Below are 27265 nucleotides of genomic sequence, written 5' to 3'. Positions count from 1 at the left end.
AGGACGGCTTCCGGGATGCGGCGGGATTTGTCCGGTTCTTTGTCTCTCGCTGCAGTTGGAGCTCCAGGTCTCCTCTTCACTGCTCTGTGTCCTCTGCTCCTAGAGGCCCAGCCTCTGTGGTCCTGTGACCTGCAGGTATTGGGAATCCACAGATAAGACGCGGGGACCCCCTGTAAGCCTAGAAATGGTGAGATTGCGGAGTCCGACGTTCGGAGTGAGGGGAAGGGCTGGTTGGAACCGGTGGGAAGTGGCTGTGGCAGGACTCAGGCCTCCCCGCAGTCAGCTCCACAAACTGTGCCCCGAGTTCTCTTTGCCCAGCTCGTCCTCAGTCGCCTTCAGCCATAAGATGGCGGTTGCGCCGACAGCCGGGCCGCGGGCGTCGTGTCTCTTCCCTGCATAGTGACTGTGCCCTTGCCTGGAGCCCTCTCTGGGGATCTGTGCACCCGCAGCGCCGCTTCTCTACCGGATTGTGCAGGGACCGTGGGAGGGTCGTCAGGGGAGAATCCTGACTTGGGGTGTGGGTTCATGAATGGGAAGAGGTTTGTTCCGTGGGGTTCCCAGTTCCTATTATCTCCTATTAAAAGTTAATGGGAGTCACTGCAAAAATATTAAAAGAATTTAATCAAAGAGTGGTTCTAGGCCGGGCGCGGTGGCTAACGCCTGTAATCCCAGCACTTTGGAAGGCCGAGGCGGGCGGATCACGATGTCAGGAGATCAAGACCATCCTGGCTAACAAGGTGAAACCCTGTCTCTACTAAAAATACAAAAAATGAGCCGGGCGTGGTGGCGGGCGCCTGTAGTCCCAGCTACTCAGGAGGCTGAGGCAGGAGAATGGCGTGAACCCAGGAGGCAGAGCTTGCAGTGAGCCGAGATCGTGCCACTGCACTCCAGCCTGGACGACAGAGCGAGACTCTTGTTTCAAAAAAAAAATTAACTGATTAAATAATTTAATCAAAAAGTGGTTCTAGAATTGTAGAGCACCAAGCTATGGTTTGTAGTTTGTGGTCTATGGGAGAGGCTTGAAAGAAAGTCTTTTGTAAAATGCATGATGAAGAAAACTAAATTTAGTAATTGGTTAGGTACAGTTACATGGTTTCTTAATTTGTACATTAAAGGTGAAAATTTCCTGGTTATGTAATCGGAGCTCAATTGGCAGTTTATAGTTGGTGAAGCCTGAATTTTGTTTAACTGAATGTAGTAATTAAAAATAATGCGCCTCAGTTAGATTTTTTTAATTAAAGTCGGAACCCAGAGACTAGAGACACCTCAGTCTAATTGCCTGCCACTTAATTATTTTCACACTCCACAGGCAACTGATTTTCTGCTGCATTTTTCACCTGGGTCCCAAGCAGGGTCTTAAGTCTAACCCCCATCCCTCATTACTCCAGCCTCATTCTTGCTTGCAGTAAGATACTAAATTTCCAATTTCTTCTGGGGTTCCCAAATGCCAGCTTTTCCTCCCTAATTCACATGATCACGTATTTGTATTTTTTTGTTTGTTTTGTTTTGTTTTGTTTTTTTGAGATGGAGTCTCGCTCTGTCTCCCAGCCTGGAGTGCAATGGCGCGATCTTGGCTCACCGCAACCTCCACCTCCCGGATTTAAACAATTCTCCTGCCTCAGCCTCCCTAGTAGCTGGGATTACAGGTGCGCGCCATCATACCTGGCTAATTTTTGTGTTTTTGTAAAGACAGGGTTTCACCATGCTGGCCAGGCTGGTCTCAAACTCCTGACCTCAGGTGATCCGCCCGCATCAGCTTCCCAAAGTGCTGGGATTACAGGCGTGAGCCACCGGGCCTGGCCACTTAGTTTGTAGTGTACTTTTTTATACCATATTTTAATTAATTATTTTTTGGCAAAGCATTAAATAGTGCTTTTTTCTTTTCTTTTCTTTTCTTTTTTTGAGACGGAGTTTCGCTCTTGTTGCAAAGGCACATTCTCGGCTCACCGCAAGCTCCGCCTCCGGGTTCAAGAGGTTCTCATGCCTCAGCCTCCCGAGTAGCTGGGATTACAGGCGTGCACCACCACGCCTGGCTAATTTTGTATTTTTAGAAGAGATAGGATTTCTCCATGTTGGTCAGGCTGGTCACGAACTCCCGACCTCAGGTGATCCGCCTGCCTCGGCCTCCCAAAGTGTGGGAATTACAGGCGTGAGCCACCACACCCAGACAGTGGTGCTTTTAAGAAGGTTTGTTATCTGTTTGTAAATATTTTCCATGAAAAGAAAGCAAATAATAATCCCCTGACACTGTATTGCAAAAAATCTCTGTGTGTCTTTTCCTTTTATCTTTCTAGGCACAGAGATGTTATCAGAATTTTTTTGGGTCAGAGTTCTGCTTTGGAAAATTTATGGGGTTATGTGGCCTCAGCCACTGTTTAGTTTTTTCCTGGTCCTGGGTTTCAGTATTATCTGGGGATAAACCGAGATATCTGCCATGGTTATGTCAGCTAGAGTGTCTAGTGGATATCAGCTTCTGGTTTATTTTCTCCCATAGGACGACCTGAGGTATGGAGTGTATCCTGTTAAGGGGGCAAGTGGATACCCTGGGGCTGAGAGGAATCTTCTGGAGTACTCTTATTTTGAAAAGGTAACCAACCCCTTGATATGCTAAAATTGTCTTTGGGACCAGCTTGACAAACATGGAGAAACCCCGTCTCTACTAAAAATACAAAAAACTTAGCCAAGCGTGGTGGTGCATGCCTGAACTCGGGGTTGCTGAGGCAGGACAATCACTTGAACCCGGGAGGCAGAGGTTGCGGTGAGCCAAGATCCTGCCATTGCACTCTAGCCTGGGCAACAAGAGCGAAACTCCGTCTAATAATAATAATAATAATAATAGTAATAACAATGAATAAATTGTCTTCTACCAACCTAGTTTCCATTTCATGGAGACAAATTGCTTGTCAGCCAACCAGATGCTGGTAATGAGGAGCAAACAAAGAAATAACTTCTGCCCCCTGGATTCTGTAAGGGAGCAAAGATAGTGAAATAAATATAGTAAAAGAAAAAGAGTAAAAAAACAGTGAAAAATATGTGACCAAGAAAAATAGTATCCCGAAAGACAAACAACAAAAACAACAACAAACTGACTCCAGTGAGATGGTGTAAGAGCTTGCAAAGTAAAATGCACCTGGGGCAGTCACCGAAAAATAGTGCAGTGTCTCCTGAATGGGTGGTTCTTGAGCACATAAGTGAGCAGGAGTGGGTGCAGGATCTCTCAAGTGATGGAATGGCCTGACTTGAAACATGAGTCAGACACATCTGTTATTTAACCAGCACTGCCACTACCTGGGTTTGTCACCTTGAAGAGATTTGTTCACTTATTTTCACCTGTTTTTTAGCTGTAAGTTACATTATATTAGTAGGGCTTGAAAGGTAGAAAAATATTTACAAAGGGCATAAAAGACATGGGTGGATTCAAAAAAATTAATCATGTATTTCATTTGTTAAAAATTTTCACTTACCTTTTTCTTTCCCAGAGTGAGTTTACAAATTTTCTCAGGTGTAGTTTATTTTATTTTTATTTATTTTTTTATTTGTTTGAGATGGAGTCTCGCTGTGTCGCCCAGGCTGGAGTGCAGTGGCGCCATCTCGGCTCATTGCAAGCTCCGCCTCCCGGGTTCACGCCATTCTCCTGCTTCAGCCTCTAGAGTATCTGGGACCACAAGCGCCCGCGACCACGCCCGGCTAACCTTTTCTATTTTCAGTTGAGACGAGGTTTCACCGTGTTAGCCAGGATGGTCTCGATCTCCTGACCTCGTGATCCACCCGCCTGGGATTACAGGCATGAGCCACCGCGCCCAACCAGGTGTAGTTTTTAATGGCTGGGTGATTTCAAACAGAATTTCAAGCTTAGCTTTTAGAATGCTACCAAGAAAAAGAAGAGGAAAAATCTGTATTCCATTTTTGCTGTAGAAAATGAATACGTTTCCACAAGAAAATGTGGTAGATAATTGGTGAGTTACATAGATTCATGAAAACATCAGTTCCTTTTTTTTCGCAGGGTAAATTTTTGACAGCGAATATGTGTGTTCAAATTCTGTTATCTTGATTTCTGAGTTTTATGCTAAATTTTATGAGATGAAACTTGGTACTGCGTGGAAGTGTTTCCATATGACTAAATGTTTGCTGCATGATTTTTAATGGAATTAATAAAATAATACATTTATTTTCTGATAGAAATACTTTTGCTTTTCTTATTAAGGTATAAAATATAAGCACCTTAAAATTTTCTTCCCTTATATGAACACTGTTTGAGTAATTTTTTTGGATTTTTCAAACACTTAGTTTCAAAAACCAAGCGAGCAACTCTAACATGGAAATTAAAGCTTGAGCCCAGTGACTCAAAGCTAAGGCTTATATTGAGACTGTGCAAGTAGGTTTTTAAAGGTCCAGTTAGTTTTTTTCTGGAGAGTCTCTCCTGCAGGTGTTCTAGCCTGCTCACTCCAGTCATGGAAGAAGCCTTTCTGCTGAGAGAAGCTACAGAGTCCTGGAAAGCTACAGGCAGATGAGTTAAGGTTAAGACAAAAGGGGACTGGGAGGGTCTTACTGACCATGTAGTTGTTTTAAGGCAGTTTCTAGACTTTGTAATATGTTACAAAGTTAGATTTCTGTTAAAAAATTTGAATTCCAGACCCAGGCGCGGTGGCTCATGCCTGTAATCCCTGCACTTTGGGGGGCCAAGGTGGGTGGATCACCTGAGGTCAGGAGTTTGAGACCAGCCTGATCAATATGGTGAAACCCCATCTCTACTAAAAATACAAAAATTAACTGGGCGTGGTGGTGGGTACCTGTAATCCCAGCTATTCTGGAGGCTGAGACAGGAGAAATGGTTGAACCCAGGAGTCAGAGGTTGCAGTGAGCTGATGCGGTGCCAATACACTCCAGACCAGGTGACAGAGTGAGACTCCATTTAAAAAAAAAAAACAAAAACATTAAATTCTACAGCCGGGCATGGTGGCTCATGTCTGTAATCCCAGCACTTTGTGAGGCTGAGGTGGGCATACCGCCTGATGTCAGGAGTTTGAGACCAGCCTGACCAATATGGTGAAACCCTGTCTCTACTAAAAATACAAAAATTATCCAGGCTTGGAGACATGCACCTGTAGTCCCAGTGACTTAGGAGCCTAAGACAGGAGAAATGCTTGAACCCAGGAGATGGGAGATTGCAGTGAGCTGAGATCATGCCACTGCACTCTAGCTTGGGCAATAGAGTGAGAATCTGTCTCAAAAAAAAAAAAAAAAAAAATAGAATTCAAAAAGAGGATTGCAACAGGAGGAATACCAATTATAAAAACTTTAAGGAATGCAATTTTAGGTAGACAAGGGCTTTTTTTCATAGAGTGGAGCCTACAAGATTAGAAAGAATGGAGGGGAATGGCAAATGGGGGGTTAAAAAATCAGATTTCAGTTCAGAGAATGTTTTATCCTGAAGTCAGCATGTTCTTAGGAGGGATATAGAATGAAATTGTATAATGGCTGAGATTGAGGGTAGCTCAAAGTTCAGTAGCCTGTGAAAAATTTTATTTAGACCACTGAAGACAAATACAGCTGACTCTTTTAATGAGAAAAAGAAGAAAAGGTGCCAAGTTTTTTTTTTTTTTTTTTTTTTTTTGAGACGGAGTCTTGCTCTGTCGCCCAGGTGGAGTGCAGTGGCGCAATCTCAGCTCACTGCAAGCTCCGCCTCCTGGGTTCACGCCATTCTCCTGCCTCAGCCTCTCCGAGTAGCTGGGACTACAGGCGCCCGCCACCACGCCCGGCTAATTTTTTTTGTATTTTTAGTAGAGACGGGGCTTCACCGTGGTCTCGATCTCCTGACCTCGTGATCCGCCCGCCTCGGCCTCCCAAAGTGCTGGGATTACAAGCGTGAGCCACCGCGCCCGGCCCGAAAAGGTGCCAAGTTTTTACCAAAAAAAGGTCCCAATCCAAACCCCAAGAGAGGGTCCTTGGATTTCACTCTAGAAAAGAATTCTGGGTAAGTTCATGGAATAAAATGAAAGCAAGTTTATTAAGAAAGTAAAGATATAAAAGAATTGCTTACTCCATAGGCAGAGCAGTCCGGAGGCCTACTGGTTGCCCATTTTATGGTTCTTTTTTTTTTTTTTTGAGAGGGAGTCTTGCTCTGTTGTGAGGCTGGAGTGCAGTGGCACAATCTCGACTCATGGCAACTTCTGCCTTCCAGGTTCAAGCAATTCTCCTGCCTCAGCCTCCTGAGTGACTGGGACTACAGGCATCCACCACCACACCCAGCTAATTTTTTTTTTTTTTTTTTAGTAGAGACAGGGTTTCATTGTGATGGCCACGATGGTCTCCATCTCTTGACCTCATGATCCACCTGCCTCGGCCTCCTGAAGTGCTGGGATTACAGGCGTGAACCACTGCACCTGGCCAGTTATTTCTTGATTATATGCTAGACAAGGGGTGGATTATTTATCCCCATTTTAGACTATATAGGGTAACTTCCTGATGTTTTCATGGCATTTGTAAACTGTCATGGCACTGGTGGGAGTGTAGCCGTGAGGATGACCAGAGGTCACACTCATTACCATCTTGGTTTTGTTGGGTTTTATCCTGCTCTTTACTGCAAGCTGTTTTGCCAGCCAGGTCTTTACGACCTGTAGACCTGTATCCTTTGCTGACTTCCTATCTTATCCTGTGACTTAAAATGCCTAACCACCTGGGAATTCAGCCCAGTAGGTTTCAGCCCTATTTTACCCACCCCTTATTCAAAATGGATTTGCCCTGGTTCAATATGCCTGACATTTCCTCCCTCTTTTGTACAGAAAAACCCCTTAATCATAAGGGTTATAGAGGAATGCAAATTCATCTTCTGTAACTACTTCATGCTGTATAGGGGCGATGATATTCTTGCTTAACTATTAGAGTCTTTTGTATTTGGGGTAGAGAGGAGCTCAGTCAAAACTCATCAGTATGGTGAGGGCCATTCATAACTCTTGAGTTTCAAAAAAGGGGTTATCGCAAAGATTAATAAGTGTTTAAGAAAACATCTAGGCTGGGTGTGGTAGCTCATGCCTGTAATCCCAGCACTTTGAGAGGCCAAGGCAGGTGGATCACTTGAGGTCAGCAGTTCAAGACCAGCCTGACCAACATGACAAAACCCTGTCTCTACCAAAAATACAAAAAATTAGCCAGGCATGGTAGGGCGTGCCTATAATCCCAGGTACTCGGGAGGCTGAGGCAGGAGAACCGCTTGAACCCAGGAGGCAGAGGTTGCAGTGAGCCAAGATCGCGCCACTGCACTCTAGTCTGGGTGACGGAGGGAGACTCCATCTCAAAAAAAAAAAAAAAAAAAGAATAGAAAACATCCAGAAAGTTTATCCTGCATTTCTACACAAATATATTTTACAAGTTCAGGCAGCTGTTTCTTGGTAGCAAAAGGATCATTTCCAGAAGTCCCATCAGCTCCCAAGTTTCCCCTTTTGGAGGGGAAAAAGCTCCCCATGTCCCATGGTCCTATAGATGCCTAATCCTGTCACCCATAGGCACCAGCAAAGAGTACAAGACAGATTAATCCAAAAAGAATAGCAATTAACATCCAACATCCAGTAGTGTGAAACCAGTTCTTAGTTGAGAGGGACTTTACTGAGGGCAGTCTCTAACCTTCTAAATCTTAGGAAGGACTATAATCTTCCTAAGTTGGGCCTTGAACCCAAGTACAGTCAAGCATCCTTGCCTTATTTAAGAGGCTCCTTTAACCCACGCTGTCTTAGGAGAGACTCTGACTTACCTAAGTTGTGCCTCCAACCTAATCTCATCCTTTACTCAGGTATATGGACTCAAAGTCAGCCAGTTGGTATTCACAGATAACTTTTTGTGGGGAGGGACAGAGGTCTCTTCAGTATGGTCCTTTTGTGGTTGCCAGGAAAATGTTACCAGAAAGAAGTCTTGATCCAGACCCCAAGAGAGGGTTCTTGTATCTTGCTCAAGAAAGAATTCAGGGCAAGTCATAAAGTGAAAGCAAATTTATTAAGAAAGTAAAGAAATAAAAGAAATGGCTTTCTCCATAGGCTGGTTGTGCATTTTTATGGTTATTTTTAAATTATATGCTAAATAAAAGGTGGATTATTTATATATCTCCTTTTTAGACCTTTACAATGTAACATCCTGATGTTGCCATGGCATTTGTAACCTCTCATGGCACTGGTGGGAGGGTGTAGCAGGGAGAATGACCAGAGGTCACTCTCATCACCATCTTGGTTTTGGTGGCTTTTATCCCGCTTCTTTACTGCAAGCTATTTTATCAGCTAGATCTTTGTGACCTGTATCTTGTGCTGACCTCCCAACTCATCTTGTGACTTAGAATGCCTAACCATCTGGAAATGCAGCCCGGTAGGTTTCAGCCTTATTTTACTCAGCCCCTGTTCAAAATGGGGGCTGTGTACCTCTGGCAGAGTCTGTGTCTGGCTCTGTAATAAATAAGAAAGGAGAGCACCATCTAAGTCATAATGGGAAGGGTATTTCTTTCTATAAACTGTTCCTGGAGAACACAAAGAATGAAGAATTTTATTAATCCCAGCTATTTACTAGGGTTATGTGTGTGTTTCATCTTTCTACATCTTTTTTGTCCTATACATTTCTTCTATTTGACTTTTCCTCAGTTGTATGTTTTATAATAAACTAGTAAACATAACTACAGTGCTTTTCTGAGTTCTGTGAGTAGCTCGATCAGATCATTGAACTTGAGAAAGGGCTCGGGAGTTCCCAATTTTTAAACAGTAGCTCAGACGCATAGATGGGGTTTGTGACTGGCATCTGCCGTGAGGACAATGTTGTGAGACAGACCTGAATCAGGGTCCATGCTGACTGGGTGGTGTCAGAATTCAAATGTTAGACATTGAGTTGGTGTTAGAGAATTTCTTGGGGTTCAGCAAATGCTACAGATTTGGTGCCAGAAGAAAGATATCACAGAGGCCTGGCCTGCAGTGGAACTCCAGGTGTCTGAAAATGGAAGGCTCTGCTCTCCTGTACACAGACTGTCATACTGCCTGTTGTCCTGTGATTCCAGGTCTCCTCTTAGGGTGAGAGAATGAAAACTCAAAGGAAAGGAGATCTAATGACAGACCTTCTGTCTCACAGCTGCGACCACAGGATTCCCACCCACTCACAAACACTCTAGACATTGATGTGTCCACACTCCTCCCAGGACTAGGCACCACCATCAGGAACTTTACCACAGCATATTTGATCCTAGGGTTTCTTGCCAAAAAGACACAAAAGTGTCTACAAGTCTCCTGGCATATCCCCACCCCCAGACACTGAATCTGCAGCAGTAACCTGTTTTCTCCATCTGCCTAGGATTATGGAGCACCTGTTCATAATCTCATCTGCCTGCATGGACACAGAAATAAATCAGAGTACCGCCCCACCGGGACCACTATCTGTAGAACAAACAGTTCTTTCCAGTTATATTGCACTCTTCTGCACACATGGGTTTTTCTTTTCTTAACTTTTCTTTTTGGTTCAGGCATACACATGCAGGTTTGTTATATAGGTAAAATTGTTTCATGGGGGTTTGTTGTAGATTATTTTGTCAGTGAATTCCTAAACATAGCACCAAAGAGGTATTTTTTTCGGATCCACTTTGTCCTTTTACCTTCATCCTCAACTAGGCCTCCATGACTGTTCCTTCTTTATGTCCACGTGTTCTTATTATTTAGCTCTTTCTTATAAATGGTGACATGCATTTGGTTTTCAGTTTTGCATTAATTTTCTAAGAATAATGGTCTCCAGCTCCATCCATATTGCTGCAAAGGACTTTATCTTGGTAGTTTTTGTTTGTTTGCTTGTTTGTTTTTTGAGACGAATTCTTTTTTTTTTTTTTTTTTTTTTGAGACGTAGTTTTGCCCTTGTCCAAGCTGGAGTGCAATGGTGCGATCTCGGCTCATTGCAACCTCAGCCTCCCAGGTTCAAGCAATTCTGCCTCAGCCTCCCAAGTAGCTGGGACTACAGGTGCATGCCACCAAGCCCTGCTAATATTTCGTATTTTTAGTAGAGATGGGGTTTCACCATGTTGCTCAGGATGGTCTCGATTTCCTGACCTTGTGATCTGCCCACATCGGCCTCCCAAAGTGCTGGGATTACAGACATAAGCCAACGCGCCCAGCCAGACCAATTCTTATTCTGTTGTTCAGGCTGGAATGCAGTGGTGTGATTTCTGCTCACTGCAACCTCTGCCTCCCAAGTTCAAGTGATTTTCCTGCCTCAGCCTCCCGAGTAGCTGGGATTAGAGATACTTGTCACAACGCCCAGCTAATTTTTTGTATTTTTAGTAGACACGGGGTTTTAGTATATTGGTCAGGCTGGTCTTGAACTCCTGATCTCAAGTAATCCACCTGTGTCAGCCTCCCAAAGTGCTGGGATTACAGGTATGAGCCACAGCGCCCAGCTTTGCGTTTTTATATGGCCACATAGTCTTCCATGATTTTTCTGTACCATATTTTATTTTGATTAAATCTTTATTTTTTGGAGACAGTGTCTCACTCTGTCACATAGGATGGAGTGCAGTGGTGCGATCTTGGCTTACTTCAGCCTCAACCTCCAAGGCTCAAGGCTTAAGGAATCATCCTGCCTCAGCCCCTTAAGTAACTGGAACTATAGGCTCACACCATCATGCCTAATTTTTCTTTTTTTATTTTTTGTAGAGATACGGCTTTGCCATGTTGCCCAGGCTGGTCCTTAACTCTTGAGCTAAGGCATTCCACCTGCCTTAATCTTCTAAAGTGCTGGCATTACAAGCGTGAGCCACCTCATGCTATCATATTTTTTCAATCTAGTCTACCGTCAATAGACAGTTAGGTTTATTCCATGTCTTTGTTATTGTGGACAGTGGTGAAATGAACATGCATGTTTTAAGTTTTGCATTTAAGTCTTCAATTCAGGTTGAGTTGATTTTTATATATAGTGTAAGGAAGGGGACCAGTTTCAATCTTCTACGTAGTGCTAGCTAGTTATTCCAGCACCATTTATTAAATACGGAATTCTTTTCACATTCCTGTCAGGTTTGTCAAAGATCAGATGGTTTGGAGGTGTGTGGCATTATTTCTGGGCTCTCTATTCTGTTGTATTGTTCTATGAGTCTGTTTTTGTGCCAGTGTAATGCTGCTTTGGTTACTGTAATGTAGTTTGAAGAGGGGCAATGTAATGCTTCCAGCTTCATTCTTTTTTTTTTTTTTTTTTTTGAGACATAGTCTCTCACTGTCTCCCAGGCTGGAGTGCTGTGGCGTAATCTCAGTTTACTGCAACCTCCACCTCCTGGATTCAAGTGATTCTCCTGCCTCGCCCTCCTGAGTAGCTGGGATTGCAAGCACATGCCACCATGCCTGGCTAATTTTTGTATTTTTAGTAGAGATTGGGTTTTACCATGTTGGTCACACTGGTTTTGAACTCCTGACCTCATGATCCACCTGCCTCGGCCTCCCAAAGTGCTGGGATTACAGGCATAAGCCACCATCCCTGGACTATTGAAAGCTTTTTAAACATCTATTGAAATAACTTTGTGGTTTTTATCTTTAGTTGTGTTTATATGATGAGCAACATTTATTAATTGTATGTTCAACCAACCTTTTATTTCAGAGATACAGCCAAGTTGATCATAGTGCATTAGCTTTTTGATGTTCTCCTGGATTCGGTTTGCCAGTATTTTGTTGAGGATATTTTCATCAATGTTCATTAAAAATATTGGCCTCAAGTTTTCTATTTTTTGTTTTATATTTGCCAGATTTTGGTATCAGAATAATGCTATTTTTATAGAATAAGTTGGAAAGAAGTCCCCTTTTCTCAATCTTTTGAAATAATATTAGTAGAAGTAGTACCAACTCTTATTTTTACATTGGTGGAATTCAGCTGTAAATTTTTCTGATTCTTTGTTGCTTTTGGTGGGTAGGCTATTTATTACTAATTCAATTTTGGAGCTTGTTATTCGTCTATTCAGGGATTCAATTTCTTATTTGTTCAGTCTTTGGAGGATGTATCTTTGCTCCAAGGTTACAATCCTCAAGCTTGGCCTAGCTTAACTCTCTACTTATATACATGTTGCCTCAGTTTTTTTCTTTTAGGTAGACATATTACTTAGAATGTGCTAGAGCAGCCTCTATGAAGGGATCTCTCCTTTGATTGTATTCTGCTTGCTGTAACACCCAAGGATGCAGAGTCAGGTTGATCCCACCTAGAATCTGCACATAAGTTCTAGCCACTGCCTGGGATTTACAAGACACAGCCAGACTTCGGATTGAGAATGTACTGAAAACCAACAGAAGGCATTTTCTGTATTGCGGGATGTCAGTGTAGAAATCTTAAATCCGCCATTTGAGAGTGTGGCTCTTTAAGCTTTTCAATCTTGTTCAGTGACCTGCTACAGTATATGAGAGGCTCCCGGTGTAAATAGAATCTGATGATAGAATCTGTAAGTGTAAACAAGCATCTTAAGAATGAGAGATCAAGGCCACAAAGTATCCAGAGCCATAACCACAACTATACCTACCGGTAATTGTGATATTGGAGTAAAGTATTCTCGTCTTTCTTCATACCCAAAAGCTTGCAAAAATCAGGATAGGTGATCCAGGTTCTGGGGCTCCACCAAGGCAGTTCCATTTTCTATTTAGAATCAGCCTGAGTTTCTCCAGCCTGGCATCACTGGGCCATCAGCCCTGGGTCACTGGGAACCCTCTCCTAATCACCTGGGTGTCCTTAAGACATTTGAGGATGTCAAGGGTAGAATTATGTCAGGCTAACAAGAATGATTAATTCTGTCTCGTTGTAAGAGAAAGGAGACATCCTGTGTTTTTTTCTCCCTCATACAAGAGAGAAATTTGGTTGTTACCCAGATGAGAGTTTCTCAAGTTTTCTGGTACTAGGGTGAAAGACAAAGAGGAGGTCTGGTGACTCAAACAAACTAATTGCTTCCATTTCATATGGTCATTCAAAAAATAGATGAAGCAGTCAAGGTCCCTACCATCCAGGAAATTTTAGTCTAGACTAGCAACTGGATACATGGTTGAATGAAGCATTATATGGTTGGTACAGTGAATAGAAGTGTGCAAAAAAAACTTGATCCACTTCTTTTTAATATTGTTGTGACTTCTGAAGTTATCACCTAAAGGTATATTTATGGACTGAAGGGTTATTATTATTTGTGTTTCTTTTACTTTTCTAAGAATACATATTTATCTTCTAATAAAATTATCCTCGAGTGACCGGGCACGGTGGCTCAAGCCTGTAATCCCAGCACATTGGGAGGCCAAGGTGGGTGGATCACGAGGTCAGGATATCGAGACCATCCTGGCTAACACAGTGAAACCTTGTCTCTACTAACAATACAAAAAAAATTAGCCGGGCGCAGTGGCAGGCACCTGTAGTCCCAGCTATTTGGGAGGCTGAGGCAGGAGAATGGCATGAACCCGGGAGGTGGAGCTTGCAGTGAGCCGACATCGTGCCACTGCACTCCAGCCTAGGTGACAGAGCAAGACTCCATCTCAAAAAAAAAAAAAAAAAATTATCCTCAAAAACTTTAAAAGATCCATTTAAATTGCTTATTAGTATATGTTATAAAATTGACAGCAGTTGCAAAAATAGATTAGTGTTACATAAACTCTGGGATTTAACTTTTTTTTCTTTTTTCTTTTTTTCTTTTTTACACGGAGTTTCGCTCTTGTTGCTCAGGCTGGAGTGCAATGGCGTGATCGCAGCTCACCTCAACCTCAGCCTCCCAGGTTCAAGTGATTCTCCTGCCTCAGCCTCCTGAGTAGCTGGGATTACAGGCATGCACCACCACCCCAGCTAATTTTGTATTTTTAATAGAGACGGGGTTTCTCCATGTTGGTCAGGCTGGTCTTGAACTCCCGACCTCAGGTGATCCACCCACCTCGACCTCCCAAAATGCTGGGATTACAGGCATGAGCCACTATGCCAGGCTGGGATTTAAGTTTTTCCTTAGGTAAGCTTAGGAAAAACAGAACTGGAAATACTCCAGTGACATAGAAAACAAATACTACCTAGGTTCTTTTCCCTGCCCCAGTTCTGATCAGATTCACTATTTTTGGAGGCCTTATTTAGGTCTGGCCCCACTCTGGAGTCTTTCCTTACAAAACTGATTTATAAAGATTCAAGTTTTGGGGGGTAAATCCTGCTGACTTTCTAGAGCTGCTGCTCACAATATCCTGAAACCCAAAAGCAGATACATAAGAAAAATAAACTATACATTTTAAGATCTTAATTTTTAAATTTTGTGGTAAAACCAGTGCTTACAGAAACATTCCATTTAGCAAATTTTCTATTCCTGCAGATCCAGTAGCTGCTCTACAAGTCATAAACAAGTAAATATAAACACAAAAAAAATTTCTCTAAACTACATTCTAAATCCTGAGAATTATTGAACACTTAGTATGAACTTTAAAGGTGTTAGTAGGACATAATAACAAATAATAACACATAATGTGTTATTCCCAGCACAGTGCTCTGTAACATACTATTGAGCACATAGTACCTGCTTAATAAACATTGCATTAGTACATGTGTACATGTTGTTTTTTAAATGCAGACTTATTCTGACATTGCTGCCTTCTGTGTCCTCTGTAAACTTTAGAGAGCCAGCAAAGAATATGAAACTTTACATTTTTTGTCTTTATTTGGGTATCAGAAGTATTGTATTGTGACAAGAGTGCGGCATGTAAGGGACTCAGTGCTGTGCCTCCTTTCTCTAACTAATGCTGATAATGAGCCCAGGGGGAGCAACATCAGCATTGACAGGGGACTTGTTTGAAACACCCATCCATGGACCCTTTCCAAACCTACAGAATCACATTACATAAAGTGGGACCAACATTACCAAGTGATTTTTGAGCTCATTAAAGCTTGAGAGGCAATGCTTAGCTAAGTGGTTATCAGCCTAGACTTCTCATTAGCATTACATGGCCAATTTGCAGAAATATCTTTACTTGTACCCTTTCCACAGGTTCTGTTTATTGTTCTAGGTGAAAGTATTCATGCTGTTTTAATTGTTTCTCATGTGACTCTAAGGTGAGGCCAGAATCAAGTGTGTGGGGTTCAAGATACATTCATGAGAGTTAAGTTCCACCTTTGCACTAAAAGGTAGTCACAGGGACCGTTCTGTTTGGTTTTGACAGGGAGAGGTCAGTGTCACCCATATTTCCATTACTTTAGCAGAAATTGCTGGTGTTTGTGGCAAAAGCAGGCACCTGAAGACAGAAATAGAGAAATATATTTTTATATTCGTTGAGCAGTTCGTTGTTCCTGAATCTCTGCTGTTATAAAGGACAGAAATGGGTGGGCTTTTTCTCCAGGCCTTAGTTCTTTTTTCTGTGGGTGTGAGGCTAGCAGGTAAACAGGTGGTGCTGACGCCTTTTAAGGAATTTTTTCAAGATGCAGGTGTAACTTCTCCAGGGAATGTCATCTGAAAAGCATTTCCAAAGAAGACGAAAGAGGAAAAATGGCTTTTTTTTTTTTTTTTTGTCTTTTTTTTCAGCTAAACATGTCTCAGATGAAGAGCTGTGTCCACTCTGCCTCCTGGAGTGCCATGCATTTAGTCCTTGCAAACCTTTACTTCTCTACTTGTGTTTCTTTCCCCCAGTGAGCTTAACTACTTTAAAAAATTCTTGTGACAGTCAAGGGTCTCTGCAAAATATTTCTCTCCTGTATCCCAGAGCCTTCTCTACACTCTCTAAATCATGACTTCTTATATGCCATGCAGAATTCTTACCATGAATTTTTGATCTGCAATATTAAAAATGTTTCCCTTGTTGCTGTTGAACGTGGGAAGATGTGGATACTTAAGATTCCTATTGGGGGAACGTCCTTAGTAAAGATGGAGAACATGTAACGTTGAGGTTTCGTATGTGTTCTTCATTAGGTCTATTCAGAACACGATTAAGAAAATGCTTATTTAAGCAGGATGGCATTTATTACCCTGAAAGTTCTGAAAAACAATTATTGAGAGATACCTGCTTTCTAGGGTGCTAAAGAAAGACTACTTTAAATTGTTATTAAAAATTACAGAACATAGGAGATATCTGCATCTTGAACTCTGCATAAAACTGATTTTTCTGTGTGGTTAAATTCAGACTATACTTTTTGGGGGGTATCTCAGTAATGATGCTGTGTTCTTCGGTGTGCGTCAGCACATCATAAAAATTTGTCCTTGTGCAGTTGATTTTAAAATTTACTTCAAGAGCTTTCTGAAATATTTATTTCACTATAGAGTTAATTATTTTTCTCTTCATTATTAAGTATCTTTATGTAGCTAAAGAAGAGCTGTGCATAAATCATCACATTTAATCTGGCAGCTGCCTTTCTTTCTTAGGTTTTCTTTGCGTATGTCTATCTTTGGAAAATGAAGACTCTTATCTTTGTTTACAGGCCAGAAAAATTGGGTAAAACACAGGCTCTTCCACTTACTGGATGTTTGAAAAAATATTCTTTTTGGGCCAAACACATTGGCATTACTAATGAGCTTGTTAGAAATTCAGAATCTCAGACTTTATTTCACATCTTCTGAAAAAAAAAATCTGCACAAGATCTCCAGTTTATTGTACACATTAAAACTTCAGAGGTGCCGTCTAACTCAACATGTCATTTTTGCCTGAAAAATATGCACTACTCATTCTTTGTGATGCAAATATAACACTAAAAAATGTACATGTTCGTGTTTATGCCTTTAGTTTTTATACTTTATTGTTCATAAATTATCATATATACAGCGGTATTGTGGGTCTTATACCATTTTCTTCTCTCAGAGTTAGAGAATACATTAGAGAATATTTCTGTGTTGAAAACTGTTGGATTATTTCAGTCATTCCTGTAAGTCAGAACCAACTTTCTTTACTCTCTCATTTAACCTTAATTCAAATGATAAATTCTGCCCGTGGACACTTGTAAATATGTGTGTGTGTGTGTTTTTCAGGGGCCGTTGACATTTAGGGATGTGGTCATAGAATTCTCTCAGGAGGAGTGGCAATGCCTGGATACTGCTCAGCAAGATTTGTATAGGAAAGTGATGTTAGAGAACTTCAGAAACCTGGTGTTCTTGGGTGAGAATAACTTTAATACGTAGTTCCTTATATACACTATAGGTTTCATTTCTCCATTTTTGTAGAATAATTTTTGGTAGTTTATGCTTTGCATAAATGAGTTTCTGATTCCTGTTTTCAAAAAATCTTAAGGAATTATCCGCGTAGAAAAAAATTTCCTCAAGATGTTTTATCTTAGCCTGAACTTTTTGCATTCCTGAGCTGGTCTGTACCCTTCATTCTATTGTAGTGGTAATTTCAGAAATTTAGTAGTATAAAATATTGTTGCCCATATGTTAAAATCTATTTGCCACTACTAATTTTTGATTCATGAGCACCGAGTAGTGAAATTAAGGACCTACAAATTTAAAATATTTTCTAAATGTTAAGAACTTTCTGTCATTAAATAGTATTTTGGGATGAATTTTCTAGAATATTCTATTACATCCTCTTTACTAAGCCCAGTAATAGGTAGGTAATTAGAGAATATAAGAAAGATTCATGTTATTTATTTTTAATAAAGCAGGTATTGCTGTCTCTAAGCCAGATCTGATCACCTGTCTGGAGCAAGGAAGAGATCCCTGGAATATGAAGAGACACAGTATGGTAGCCACACCCCCAGGTAGGTGAGAGTGAATAAAACAGTTGACATAGATGGAAGGTTGGAAGATTAGGAAAAAAAAAAAAAAAAAAAAAAAAAAAAGCAAGTCCCTATAATGTGATTTGGGAAGCTGCGTTCCAAAGCAAATAGATTCTGGGAAGCCTGAGGTGTGTTTTTTTGTTTGTTTGTTTTGTTTTGTTGTTGTTGTTGCTCTCACATAGGGCCATCTTCTATCTTAGGCTTTTAAATTCTCTAAGGATTCTACTTTCCCTTCATTGATTTTCCTTCAAGTTTACAGTTAGAGCCAGAGTCCTCTTCCTGGCATATAAGAGACTACACAATCTGACTGCTTTTCCATTGTTTTGGGGGAAGATACAAATGTCTGCATGATTTTGAGAAACTTTATGTTAAACTATTTTTATTAGTTCTCTTATGTGTCACGTCTAAAATGTGTGAGAGTAGTGGTCACTGTTCTATTGGTTTTTATGTTAATTTTCTGCACATTCCATCCTTTTCTTATTAGTATATTCTTGAAATATAGTCTGAAATTATAAAATATGATGTCCCTCTGCTTTGTTCTTTTTCCACAAGATTGCTTTGGCTATTCAAAGTTTATTGTAGTTTTTTTGTTTTGTTTTTTGTTTTGATACAGAGTTTCACTCTTGTTGCCAGGCTGGAGTGCAGTGGTGCAATCTTGGCTCATCATAACCTCTGCCTCCAGCGATTCTTCTGCCTCGGCCTCCCGAGTAGCTGAGACTACAGGCATGCACCACCATGCCTGGCTAATTTTGTATTTTTAGTAGACCTGCCTCGGCCTCCCAAAGTGTTGGGATTACAGGCATGAGCCACTACACCCAGCCTTTTTTTCTATTTTATACTTTCATTCCATTTTGGTCATAGAATGTAATTCATAAAATGTCAAATTTAACAAATTTTTAAGACTCCATTTTTGGCCTAACAGGTGATCTATCAAAGAGAATGTTGCATAAGCTATTGAGAACGATGTGTTTCCTCATATTCTTGAGGACTCTTCTCTATTTCTCTGTTAAAAATAATTGTATGGGCTGGGCGTGGTGGCTCATGCCTGTAATCCCAACACTTTGGGAGGCCGAGGTGAGCCGATCATCTGAGTTTGGGAGTTCGAGACCAGCCTGACCAACATGGAGAAACCCCGTCTCTACTAAAAATTCAAAATGAGCCAGGCATGACGACGCATTCCTGTAGTCCTAGCTACTCAGGAGGCTGAGGCAGGAGAATTGCTTGAACCCAGGAGGTGGAGGTTGTGGTGAGCCGAGGTCGTGCCATTGCACTCCAGCCTGGGCAACAAGAGCAAAACTCCATCTCAAAAAAAAAAAAAAAAATTGTATTATACTGCCTTCAGTTCCTCTCTTCACTTACTAATATTCCGTCTTGTTTTATTTTTATTACAGAAAGTGGGGTATTGAAATTTCCTACTATACTTATATTGCTGTCTAGGTGTTTCTTCCAGTCTGTCAATATTTGCTTTATATATTTGGAACCTTAGTGTGACATATACATAGACACAGACACACACACACACACACACACAAATTTGTCATAGGTTCCCAGTTAATACATCTATTATTGTTTAATGTCCTTCTTTGTCTTTTTGCAGTTTTGACTTAAAGTACTTTATGTAAGTTATGACAGTTTTTGACTTAAGATGTAGCTTTTGTAATACTATTTTGACCTCTTCTGCTCTCCTTTGGTTAGTATTTGCATGCAATGTCTAAATCTATCTTGCCACCTTCAGTATTTTTTTATCATTAGATGTCAGCTGACCCTTGTAGAAAGGCAAATTGGATCTTGGTTTTTAATAATTTTAAATAAACTTCTTTATTGAAAGTATGTCTCTTGATTGGAAAGTTTTCTGAAACAAAGAGACTTACTAATTTTTTTTGTTCAATTTGATTCTTGCGTCTTTGTCCCACATTTTCTTTCTTTCTGTTCCTCTTTGTGGCAGTTCTATTTTTACTTTGATATGCTTTTACTTCTTTCTGATTTTGTTTTCTGTATCTGTACAGGCGTATTCTTTGTGGTATGTGGGGGATTACATAAAACCTCTAAAAGATACGATGTATTTCAATATGGTTAAAAATGAACTTTAGTTGCATGCAAACATTTTTTCTCATTACATATGTTCTCAGATTTGTCATTGGTGTTGCTAATTATATTTTTATTTTGTATATTTATTAACATGTTTATAATGATTTCTATGCTTTTATCTTTCAAATTTTGGAGAATAATTAAAAATTTCTTCTGTGCCATTATGATAATGCTAAGAAATTTATTTTTGTGTATGTGCATATCTTTCCCAGAAAGTAATGTGTTTTAATACGATTTTGTGTTGCTTTGTTGAATCATCTTATTTTCATTGGAAGCAACTGCTTTCAGCACCTTTTATATGTAAGGAAGTGCCAATACACTTTTTAAAATTGGTTATTTTTGAAGTTTTTTTCTTTTTATTTAGCAGGACAGATTTGGTGATGGCATTATACTCGCTTGATAACTATTTTCTTCAGAACTTTGACTATATCACACAGTTTCCTTCTGTCCTGAAAAATTTTTGTTGAGAATCCACTGGCTCTCTCATGAGAGTATTCTTGCAAATAATATCACTTTTTTTTTTTTTTTTTTTTGAGATGGAGTTTCACTCTTGTTCCCCAGGCTAGAGTGAAATGGCATGATTTCACCTCACTGTGTCCTGGGTTCAAGCAGTTCTCCTACCTCAGCCTCCTGAGTAGCTGGGATTACAGGCATATGCCACCACACCAGCTAAGTTTGTATTTTTAGTAGAGACATGGTTTCTCCATGTTGATTAGGCTGGTCTTGAACTCCCAACCTCAGGTGATTCACCCACCTCAGCTTCCCAAAGTGTTGGGATTATAGGCGTGAGCCACCATGCCCAGCCAACACATCACTTTTATCTTGCAGCTCCCAAGATTCTCTTTTCTGTGACTTTTAAAATTGTGCTTACATATGTGTTTGATATAAATATCTTTGTATCCTAGTTTGTTTTTTGAGCTTCTTCATTTTTACATCATTTTTAAAAGATTTTTCTGTTATTTTTTATATTTTTTACCTTCATAATTTCTGTTTTTCTAATATTTTAAATATTTCTGTTCTTATTTCCAGTTTTCTGATTTTCTGTAGTTCTCTGTGTTCATATTTTACTCATTGAGTATTATTCAATTTACTTTCAATTTTTAAAATTAGTGTATACATCATTTTTTATTTCTTTCTGAAAATTTTATAATATTTTTGTTGAGACTACCTTGCCCTGTTTTATATATATTCTAATCTTTTGTTACAATTTGCACATTAAAAAAAGTTACCTGTCCCAGTCTTTATAATGTGGCTTTATTCTGGCATACTTTGAACAATTGTCTGGGTTAGAGATTCTGAGAGTCTCTCAAACATATTCTTAGAATGTATCTTGTCTGAAATTTTGTGTTTATTTTTTAGTTAAAGGAAATTGTTCATCTTCTTTGTTAATACTCAGTAATCACTTGCTGCACCTGTTTTCTTTCTGTGGTACTGCAGTCTCTTCACTGCTGTAACATTTACCTTTGATCTCAGCAGACTCAAACTGTCATTCCAAAGTATGCCACCGTTTCTTTCAGCACTATATTTCATGGGTCACAGAAACCAGTATCTTCTAAGGCCCCTACAAGCAAGTAATAAAGATATATGAGCCAGTATTTTACTTGTGTTTATTTTTTATTTTTTTATTTTATTTTTTTGAGGCCACATTTTTTTAATCGACAACTCAGTCTCTACATACATACAGTATTGCACGAATTATAAGTGGATCAACAATTATATGATTGATAGAAACTCATGAGCATTTACATAAAACTACCGCTCTAGGTTTTGGTGTGTTTTGTGCCAGCTACTTTAGTGAATAAAAGAAACATAAAGGAACTCAACTACTTGAATTCATGAGAATCAGCTTTCAATAAAAGCATATGTGTCATCTCATAGAATACTTAATATGTCAAACCCAGGAAAATCAGTAACTAAGTAACAAAAGGAACACTTACAAAGAAAAGTTGGTGATAAAAATGTTAGGCTAAAATATTAAGAACTTTAGCAACTGGACTGAGGAACTGGAAAGTATATGCACACTGGGAATTTTAAGAAAAGATCCCCACGTTCTCCAGCACAATGAAGACCACATTCCAGAAACATAATTCTGGGTTGTTATGGTGTCTTCTCTGCTACAAACCATAGTTTCAAAGATGAAAGAAACAAGATGGTAATTCACATAAAAGGGTTTTAAAATTCTTCCCATTCAAAATAAAAAATAATATGATCTCCATCAAATTATAAAGAAATTCTATCAAAATGGTGACCAAATTAAGAAGTCAGACCATTTGCCTTCACTGACTGCCTCAGAGAGCAGAGCATGTGCCACCTACAAGGAAGGGGAGGTGGGGGTAGAGTCCCCACTCTCCCCTGGCCTGTGGAGTGGGGGTGGACAGGAGCCCTTCGGCTTCCCTGGGGTTTTGCTTCCTCACATAGGGAATTGAGGGAGGCGGGCTAGATAGCTTTAAGAGACCCCACAACTAAAAGAATCAAAAGTTAGTTGGAGATCCTATCTCTGAGCAGGCACATAAGGTGGCAAAAGGAATGGATTAAAAAACACATGTATGATGTCTTTCTCACCTTTTAAAACCATCACTGAGAATTAATCTGTACTATAGTTGAAGAAAATCTTTGCCTGGTACTATTAAAGGGTATGCAGTGAGGCATCTGACAATGAAATTTTTCATAAAAATATATTAAAAGGCTATATTGTTTGGGTGGAAAAACAATGTACTACCATGTTACTACCAGCAATCAGAACGTCCTGTCTCGGATTTTAGGGGTTGCCTGTCTGGTTGGGAAAATGCTGACGGGGATGCATGTTCAAGCCATTCAGTAGAGAGCTAAGGAGTGCACACTGTTCAGGAAATGGATAAACAGGTGCCCAGGAAGACAACTTTAATGAAACTTGTTCTAAAACAAAGGATGCAAGAGACCTAAATGATCCAAAGAGAGTGATGGCTTCTCATTTTCTGTCCTCTAATGAGAATACAAATATTTCTTCTGGGATCTAACACACTAGCTTCATTTTCAAGATGCATCACTTTATTTTCCTTACAAGGCAGCAGCACATTAAGCATGTGATAGTCACGTGATTTCTGCAGTGAGCACCAAGGATTCCAGTTTTCTTGGAACCTACAGCCAGAAGAGTCCTGAGATTTCAAATATTAAAGCCTTCTCCACAGCTACAAGTCCCTTTGATGTTTGGGTTATTGAACACAAACTCACTGGATAATTTGTCTTCAACATAGTCCATTTCTGTTCCTAAAAGTGTTAGCTTTGCTTTCTTTTTGATGAATATTCTGACTCCATCTTGAATAACTTCTTCATCAGAATCTACTTTTGTCTTTGTGTATTCCAGAGTATTAAGAAAGGCCATTACAGCCCCTGGTTTGGACACCAACTTTTACACCTACATGCTCAGGCTCACCTCTTTTTTTTTTTTTTTTTTTTTTGAGATGATGTCTTGCTCTGTCACCCAAGCTGCAGTGCAGTAGCATGATCTCAGCTCACTGCAAGCTCCGCCTTCTAGGTTCACACCATTCTCCTGCCTCAGCATTCCAAGTAGCTGGGACTACAGGCGCCCGCCACCATGCCTGGCTGATTTTTTGTGTTTTCAGTAGAGACAGCGTTTCACTGTGTTAGCCAGGATGATCTCGATCTCCTGCCGTGATCTGCCCACCTCGGCCTCGGGATTACAGGTGTGAGCCACTGCGCCTGGCCAGGCTTATCTTTAAGAAGTTGTTTTATCTTGTTTACTGCTGAAGGTGTCAAGGTGAGAGCGGCCCGGGTGGGCTGCAGCTTCCTCTTGCTCACAGCCCGGACAGTTGCCCGGACTAAGGAAGCTGACATCTTCACCATCCTGACGCCCCAGTGCCTCAGGCCGGAGCTCAGCTGCCTCAGCCTCTCTCCATGGACATGGCAGGTGCATTCTACTTGTGTTTTTTAAAATATATATATAAAATGTTGGCAATTTACTTCTTTTTTTCTTTTTTTTTTTTTGAGACGTAGTCTTGCTGTTTCCCAGGCTGGAGTGCAATGGTGTGATTTCAGCTCACTGCTACCTCTGCCTCCTGGGTTCAAGTGATTCTCCTGCCTCAGTCTCCTGAATGGGTGGGATTACAGGTTGAGCCACCATGCCCAGCTAGCAATTTACTTCTTTTTGTTTTTGTTTTGTTTTGTTGAGATGGAGTCTTGCACTGTCACCCAGGCTGGAGTGCAATGGTGTGATTTTGGCTCACTGCAACCTCTGTCTCCTGGGTTCAAACAATTCTCCTGCCTCAGCCTTCTGAGTATCTCGGACGACAGGCACATACCATGCCCAGCTAATTTTTGTATTTGTAGTAGAGACGGGGTTTCACAATGTTGGCCAGGATGGTCTCAATCTCCTGACCTCGTGATCCACACGCTTCAGCCTCCCAAAGTGCTGGGATTACAGGTGTGAGCCACCACATCCAGGGCAATTTACTTCTAAAGGCATTATGTTATACTGGGGAGCAGGAACAGCTGTGTTGGGTAAATGTAACAAACTTTTTTTCTTCTGTATGACTTTTTGCATTCTGCTCACTTGGGGTGCTTTAAACATTTAGCTCATGTATAATTTTTTCTAAGATGTAGTTTGGTTAGTATCTTTTGTTACATATATATGTCTATAAAAAATTAGGGCCTTTGGTATTTTGCTATATCATCTCATATATGTAGTTTGTATAATGTTATAGTTTAGATTTGTAATCTATATGAGTCTAGTAGGTGGAGTAATTTGATATTTTTATTTCTTTCAGTTAAATATTCTCATTTTGCGCAGGACCTTTGGCCACAGCCGTGCATAAAAGATTCTTTCCAAAAAGTGATACTGAGAGAATATGGAAAATATGGACATAAGGATTTACAGTTAACAAACGGCTGTAAAAGTGTGAATGAGTGTAATGTGCAAAAAGAAGGTTATAATGAACTAAACCAGTGTTTGACAACTACCCAGAGCAAAATATTTCAATGTGATAAATATGTGAAAGTCTTTCATAAATTTTTAAATTCAAATATACATAAGACACATACTGGAAAGAAACCTTTCAAATGTAAAAAATGTGGCAAATCATTTTGCATGCTTTTACACCTAAGTCAACATAAAATAATTCATATTAGAGAGAATTCTTACCAATGTGAAGAATGTGGCAAAGCCTTTAAATGGTTCTCAACCCTTGCTAGACACAGGAGAGTTCATACTGGAGACAAATCCTACAAACATGAAGAATGTGGAAAAGGTTTTAACCAGTCCTCAACTCTTAAGGTAATTCATGCTGGAGAGAAACACTACAAATGTGAAAAATGTGGCAAAGATTTTAAACAGTCCTCACACCTTACTAAACATAAGATGATTCATACTGGAGAGAAACCCTACAAATGTGAGGAATGTGGCAAAGCTTTTAATTGGTACTCACACCTTACCAGACATAAGATAATTCATACTGGAGAGAAACCCTACAAATGTGAAGAATGTGGCAAAGCCTTTAATGTATTTGCAACCCTTACTAGACATAAGATAATTCATACGGCAGAGAAACCCTACAAATGTGAGGAATGTGGCAAAGCTTTTAAACAGTCCTCAAACCTTACTACTCATATGAAAATTCATTCTGGAGAGAAACCCTACAAATGTGAAGAATGTGGCAAAGCTTTCTTCCGATTCTCATACCTTACTACACATAAGATAATTCATACTGGAGAGAAACCCTACAAATGTGAGGAATGTGGCAAAGCTTTTAACTGTTACTCCTACCTTACTGCACATAAGATGATTCATACTGGAGAGAAACCCTACAAATGTGAAGAATGTGGCAAAGCTTTCTACCGATTCATTTACCTTGCTACACATAAGAGAATTCACACTGGAGAGAAACCCTACAAATGTTTAGAATGTGGCAAAGCTTTCTACCGACTATCTTACCTTACTACACATAAGATGATTCATACTGTAGAGAAACGCTACAAATGTGAGGAATGCGGCAAAGCTTTTAACTGGTACTCACGCCTTACTACACATAAGAGAATTCATACTGGTGAGAAACCCTACAAATGTGAAGAATGTGGCAAAGCCTTTAGTGTATTCTCAACCCTTACTAAACATAAGGTAATTCATACTGGAGAGAGACCCTACAAGTGTGAAGAATGTGGCAAAGCCTTTAACGTATTCTCAACCCTTACTAAACATAAGAGAATTCATAATGGAGAGAAACTCTACAAATGTTTAGAATGTGGCAAAGATTTCTACCAATTCTCATACCTTACAACACATAAGATGATTCATACTGGAGAGAGACCCTACAAACATGAAGAATGTGGCAAAGCTTTTAATGGTTCCTCACAAGTTACTAGACATAAAATAATTCATACTGGAGAGAAACCCTACAAATGTGAAGAATGTGGCAAAGCTTTTAAAAAATCCTCAAACCTTACTAATCATAAGATAATTCATACTGGAGAGAAACCCTACAAATGTGAAGAATGTGGAAAAGCTTTTAACCAGTCCTCAACTCTTACCAGACATAAGAGAGTTCATACTGGAGAGAAACCCTACAAATGTGAAGAATGTGGCAAAGCTTATAACTGGTCCTCAAACCTTACTAAACATAAGAGAATTCATACTGTAGAGACACCCTACAAATGTGAAGAATGTGGCAAAGCTTTTAACCAATCTTCAACCCTTACTATACATAAGATAATTCATATTGGAGAATAACACTACAAATGTGAAAAATGTGGCAAATCTTATAACCAGTGCTCATACTTTACTACACATAGGAGAATTCATGCAGAAGAGAAATTTTACAAATGTGAAGAATGTGGCAAAGGCTTTGACTGGTCCTCTACCCTTACTAAAGATAAAAGAGTTTGACTGGGTGTGGTTGCTCATGCCTATAATCCCAGCACTTTGGGAGGCCAAGGCAGGCAGATCACCTGGTCAGGAGTTCGAGACCAGCCTGGCCAATATGGTGAAACCCCATCTCTACTAAAAATATAAAAAATTAGCCAGGTGTAGTGGTGCACACCTGTAGTCCCAGTTACTCTGGAGGCTGAGGTGGGAGAATCGCTTGAACCTGGGAGGTGGAGGTTGCAGTGAGCTGAGATTGCTCTACTGCACTCCAGCTCAGATGACAGAGATGGACTAACAAAAAAAAAAAAAAAGAGAGAGAGAGAGTTCATACGAGAGAGAAACCCTGCAAATGTGAAGAATGTGAGAAAGCTCTTAACCAGTCCTCACACCTTACTACACATAAGAGAAATCATACTGGAAGGAAACCCTACAAATGTGAAGAATGTGAGAAAGCTTTTAACTGGCACTCAGGCCTTACTACACATAAGATAATTCGTACTGGAGAGAAACTCTACAAATGTCAAGAATGTGGCAAAGCTTTTAACTGGTACTCAACCCTTACTACACATAAGATAATTCATGTTGGAGAGATACCCTACAAATGTGAAGAATGTGGCAAAGGTTTTTATTGATTCCCATACTTTA

At 40.1% G+C, this 27265-nt stretch overlaps 1 protein-coding gene and 1 pseudogene across 3 annotated transcripts; one reads left to right on the top strand and one right to left on the bottom strand.

Annotated features, from left to right (window-relative positions):
* On the top strand, positions 1 to 27035 carry ZNF738 (zinc finger protein 738). Of its 3 annotated transcripts, none has more exons than XM_058424602.1 (5): positions 1 to 187; positions 2495 to 2587; positions 16934 to 17060; positions 17566 to 17661; positions 19071 to 21816. In XM_058424602.1, exons 1-5 carry the CDS (start codon positions 185 to 187, stop codon positions 19163 to 19165), a joined length of 414 nt encoding a protein of 137 aa, XP_058280585.1. In that variant the 5' UTR covers positions 1 to 184; the 3' UTR covers positions 19166 to 21816. The 3 variants fall into 3 exon arrangements, with proteins under 3 accessions (XP_058280585.1, XP_058280583.1, XP_058280584.1); XM_058424600.1 differs by lacking the exons at positions 1 to 187; positions 19071 to 21816 and adding exons at positions 545 to 737; positions 24531 to 27035 and having other exon boundaries at positions 17563 to 17661; XM_058424601.1 differs by lacking the exon at positions 1 to 187 and adding an exon at positions 545 to 737.
* Positions 22759 to 23615, bottom strand: LOC116478803 (iron-sulfur cluster assembly 1 homolog, mitochondrial-like; annotated as a pseudogene).
* Positions 27036 to 27265: the final 230 nt, after the last annotated feature.

The sequence above is a fragment of the Hylobates moloch genome, unplaced genomic scaffold (assembly GCF_009828535.3).
Source record: "Hylobates moloch isolate HMO894 unplaced genomic scaffold, HMol_V3 SCAFFOLD_12, whole genome shotgun sequence".
NCBI classification, from domain to species: domain Eukaryota; kingdom Metazoa; phylum Chordata; class Mammalia; order Primates; family Hylobatidae; genus Hylobates; species Hylobates moloch.
Note: the sequence above shows the minus strand (reverse complement) of the source record. Positions and strands in the feature narration are given on the sequence as shown.

What these genes read in the sequence shown, in the direction of transcription:
- ZNF738 (XM_058424600.1), top strand. Translation starts at nt 588, where the DNA reads ATGGGAGTCACTGCAAAAATATTAAAAGAATTTAATCAAAGAGTGGTT. An exon ending in AGACCATCCTGGCTAACAAG is followed by an intron (nt 738 to 2,494) that starts GTGAAACCCTGT and finishes TTTCTCCCATAG; the next exon opens with GACGACCTGAGGTATGGAGT. An exon ending in AGTACTCTTATTTTGAAAAG is followed by an intron (nt 2,588 to 16,933) that starts GTAACCAACCCC and finishes TGTGTTTTTCAG; the next exon opens with GGGCCGTTGACATTTAGGGA.